This window comes from Palaemon carinicauda, chromosome 1, assembly GCF_036898095.1.
Source record: "Palaemon carinicauda isolate YSFRI2023 chromosome 1, ASM3689809v2, whole genome shotgun sequence".
Taxonomy (NCBI): Eukaryota; Metazoa; Arthropoda; class Malacostraca; order Decapoda; family Palaemonidae; genus Palaemon; species Palaemon carinicauda.
Genome location: NC_090725.1, coordinates 65,935,082 through 65,939,951, shown reverse-complemented (window position 1 = coordinate 65,939,951; position 4,870 = coordinate 65,935,082). Strand labels below are relative to the sequence as shown.

The following is a 4,870-nucleotide window of genomic DNA, read 5'->3' as shown; positions in this document are numbered from 1 at the left end:
TGGACTATGGAAGATAGGGAGAAAGTTTTTTTTTTTTTTGACAAATAAATCTCCTTTGATGCAGAAGTACAAGCCTACATTCTTGGATAAAGTTAGGACTCAGTTGGAAGGATCAAGAGGTTGGACTATGGAAGATAGGGAGAAAGTTTTTTTTTTTTTGACAAATAAATCTCCTTTGATGCAGAAGTACAAGCCTACATTCTTGGATAAAGTTAGGACTCGGTTGGAAGGATCAAGAGGTTGGACTATGGAAGATAGGGAGAAAGTTTTTTTTTTTTGACAAATAAATCTCCTTTGATGCAGAAGTATACAAGCCTACATTCTTGGATAAAGTTAGGACTCGGTTGGAAGGATCAAGAGGTTGGACTATGGAAGATAGGGAGAAAGTTTTTTTTTTTTTGACAAATAAATCTCCTTTGATGCAGAAGTACAAGCCTACATTCTTGGATAAAGTTAGGACTCGGTTGGAAGGATCAAGAGGTTGGACTATGGAAGATAGGGAGAAAGTTTTTTTTTTTTTTTTTGACAAATAAATCTCCTTTGATGCAGAAGTACAAGCCTACATTCTTGGATAAAGTTAGGACTCGGTTGGAAGGATCAAGAGGTTGGACTATGGAAGATAGGGAGAAAGTTTTTTTTTTTTTTGACAAATAAATCTCCTTTGATGCAGAAGTACAAGCCTACATTCTTGGATAAAGTTAGGACTCAGTTGGAAGGATCAAGAGGTTGGACTATGGAAGATAGGGAGAAAGTTTTTTTTTTTTTTGACAAATAAATCTCCTTTGATGCAGAAGTACAAGCCTACATTCTTGGATAAAGTTAGAACTCGGTTGGAAGGATCAAGAGGTTGGACGTATTTGATCTATATATATATATATATATATATATATATATATATATATATATATATATATATATATATATATATATATATATATATATATATATTGTTGACTGTAACCTAGGCAGTCGTCATTCCCAACCGGGATTCCACGGACGATAGCCATGGATTCCGTGATAATTCCTGTTTTATATAATTAATTTTCTATGCATATTGTGAGAAATTGCAGGCCATGTTTTTTTTCTCCTTTTTTTGTCGCGAGATATCGTGCAAGATTTGTTCCATTAAAGGTATGTATTGTAAATAACTGCGAAATGGATTGCACAATGAATTGCAATAGGGTATCGAGGAGCGCGTGAGTTATGAAGCATACTCTTATCACACTGTTCAGCTGATTTCATAAGTGTTGTTAGCCGATTCATGAGTACTATGGTAAGAAGCTCTTCTAGGAGGACACTCCAAAATCAAATAATTGTTCTCTTAGTTTAGGGTAGTGCCATAGCCTCTGTACCATGGTCTTCCACTCTCGTGGGTTAGAGTTCTCTTGCTTGAGCCTTGAGGGTACACTCGGGCACACTATTCTATCTAATTTCTCTTTCTCTTGTTTTGTTAAATTATTTAAAGTTTAAGTATAAAATACTTATTTTAATGTTGTTACTGTTCTTAAAATATTTTATTTTTCCTTGTTTCCTTTCCTCACTGGGCTATTTTCCCTGTTGTGGCCCCTGGGCTTATAGCACCCTGCTTTTCCAACTAGGGTTGTAGCTTAGCAACTAATAATAATAATAATAATAATAATAATAATAATAATACGTCCACAGTTCCGTTTTCTTTTCTTACTTAGTCTGTCATGAACAGAGCGAGCAAAAGTTTTAACTTCCATCGTTCTTTAGCAATAGTGAAGTGCTGCGATGTTGAAATGTTAGAAAATTAAGCCTTCAATTGATGAAGAGGATCAGGGGAGAGAAAATGATTTTCACCCAAATACAAGTAAAGTAACGAGTCATAAAATATGGGACATGATAATGAGGTAGGCTATCTGGCAATTAGGTTCGGGTGGAAAGGGAATGCAAATAGCCCTCTTTCAAATATGCCTCGTTTGTGGAAGAAACTAGCTAACACAATAAGGAAGAGACATTTCTTTACTAATCATAACCATTTGTCTGATAATGATAAATCAGTCGATTATTTTCGAAGACTCGTTTATTCAGCGAAGAAACAAAGATTTTTTTTTTCTTTTGAAAAGAAGGTAACAAGTGAAAAGAACCAGTAAACAAACAGTTTTAAGTCCTGAGCTAGTTGCTGAAAAGTTGAAAAGTCACGCTATTGCCTTCTTGTAAACTAGCAGTGAAGACAAGGCACAGTGTAAAATCTGGACGTCGGATGCCGTCCGGGAGAATAGAAAACCGCTTGGATCACCGGTAAAGGCGCCATAATACACCACTTTTTTGACACTGGTAATTTTCACTGATACTTTCTGTTATTTCCTGAATAAATTTTCGAAAAATATTGATTTATTTGATTCATTGATTTATTTGATTCATTGTTGTAAATTTCTTGAAATCTTTTGTGTCTGTGATAAAACTTTTTACATTTACCTTTACATTAATTTCAATATTTACACAATGATTGACAAAGCAGCTGTTGGAGAAATAAGCAAAGTTTCTGTTTCTAATAATATTGTTAGAAGGCGTATGGATGACATGTCCCGAAAAAAATGAAGATATTTTGTCTAAAATATTGAAACATTCAAGTTTCCCTGCAAGTCGATGAGCCGACTGATATAACAAGTAAATCTCAACTGTGATCATTTATTCGATTTGAAAAGAAGTGTAAGATAATGAGAACCTTCTTGTTTTGGCTGTAAAGAACTGCCAGACACGACCAAAGGGCAAGATATTCTGATGCATTGTCTCTAAATTTTGTGTTTTGCCCTGGAAACAATGCGTTGGAATCTTCACTGGTGGTGCTTCTTCCACGACTGTCTCAGTTAAGGGGTTTTATTCACGTGTAAAAGAAATAAACCCGGAAGTTATGACAAATTCTTTTATACACCAAGAAGTTCCTGTTTCAAAAACTATCAGGGAGGAACTAAAGCAAGTTTCTATATAAATGTATATATATATATATATATATATATATATATATATATATATATATATATATATATATATATATATATATGTATATATATATATATATATATATATATATATATATATATATATATATATATATATATATATATATATATACATACTGTGGACAATTTTCTTTTATTTAGATGTTTGAGTGGGAACTTAGTCCAGGAAAGGCTCCCTACGTCAGTTACACAAAGATCATCAGTGGGGGATAATGAGCACTTACACTCGGGCCACAAACACCCTGTTAATAACTTTACTGACGCAGTTCCCTAACCATCACTCTCTAATACAAAAGGGGGAAATTTTACTGTCCAGAGGCCGGAGAACTCCACACGGGAAAATAAAAGTAATTTACTGGCCTACTTTAGCTTTGTCAGGTCTATAGTCATCTTGCACTCTTAGCAGAGGCGGATTTAGATTGTGCGGGGCCCTAGGCCCGGTGACCATACCGGGCCCTCAAATCAGTGTACGAGCGAAGCGTTAAAATAAATTAGCTTTTTAAACAATATTAAATTTATTGAAATTTAACCAAATTACCATTTCACAGTTGAACATTACCCATATGATTTTTTGAAGCTCAACAATAAAAAATAACTATAATAATATACCATTAACTAAAGAGATAAGCGTTGAAATAAATTTTCTTTTTAAACAATATTCAATTTATTGATAATTATCCAAGTGACCATTTCACAGTTGAACATTACACATTTGCTTTTTTGAAGCATAACAAAAAAATTACTATAATAATACACCATTAACTAAGGAGATCCCAACTATAATGATGCACCATTGAAAAATAATACTTTCAATAATACACCATAAACAAAAGAAAATACCATTTGACTGAAGTGAATGGCAAAATGGCAAAATGAGTGGGTTTCGTTTATTGCATGCAATTTGCACTGTACACTCAACTATTTCTTATTAAAAAAATGATTTTTTTCGAGCCTTCTTACTTGCAAACTGTTTGATGACATCAGTAAAATCAAGCACCCTTAATTTTTCATGCTCAATGCTCAACAGGGTGAGTGAAGATAAGCGGTTCTGCCCCATGGTGTTTCTTAGATAATTCTTTAGTAGTTTCAGCTTGGAGAATGATCGCTCCCCAGTGCAGTTTGTGACAAACATGCAGAGATAGAGTCGTAATACAATTTCAACATTAGCAAATGTTTCAACCATATCATGTCTGTGAATTATCTTATACATTTCTTGTTCTGGACTTTGTCTTTGTGCAGATTTTACTCCACCTAATGAAGGAGCACTTTCGGATGAACCTCTTGGAATGGATTTCATGAGGTGTGCAAACTGCAAAAGCTCCGACTCCAATCCCGCCTCCAAGTCATTAGGATATGAAGACACAAGCTTTTCAGCAGCTGCTTCAAGTTCAGTGTTTGTTTTGTTTGAGATTTCTGATAAAAACCCAAATTTCTCTCGAAGGTCGCTGTAAGCTGCAAGGCGTTTTGTTAGGGCAGCATAGAGCTTGTCAATGATTGGCAAGAAAGCAGTCACTCTAAACATGTCTCTCCCTGTCAGCGTAACATCCTCCACCGAGTCTAGTTCATCGTGGTGACGCTTGCGCTTTCCAATACGCTGCGACTGCCTGTCGGCGTAGTATGCAACTTTACCAGTCACATCACTGGGATCACACTTAGCCATAGCTTTTGCTTCAAAATCATCGAACTGGGATCTCAGGTCTTTAACAAACTGGCGACCAACCAGAAAGCAAGAGATGCATACACCCGAAGGCCTAGTTAACGGCACATCATCGATGATAGAAATAAAAATATTAGAAGAAACATTGATGAGGCAAAAAAAATGAACATGGAAAAACTAAAACGTTGAGGCACTAGAGAGAAAAAAAGCATTAACATGTTTTTTGAAA

General features: G+C 34.9%; 1 protein-coding gene across 1 annotated transcript; it reads right to left on the bottom strand.

Annotated features, from left to right (window-relative positions):
* Positions 1–3,912: 3,912 nt before the first annotated feature.
* On the bottom strand, positions 3,913–4,644 carry LOC137645971 (52 kDa repressor of the inhibitor of the protein kinase-like). Its single transcript, XM_068379096.1, has one exon. It carries the CDS (start codon positions 4,642–4,644, stop codon positions 3,913–3,915), a length of 732 nt encoding a protein of 243 aa, XP_068235197.1.
* Between the last annotated feature and the right edge of the window lie 226 nt (positions 4,645–4,870).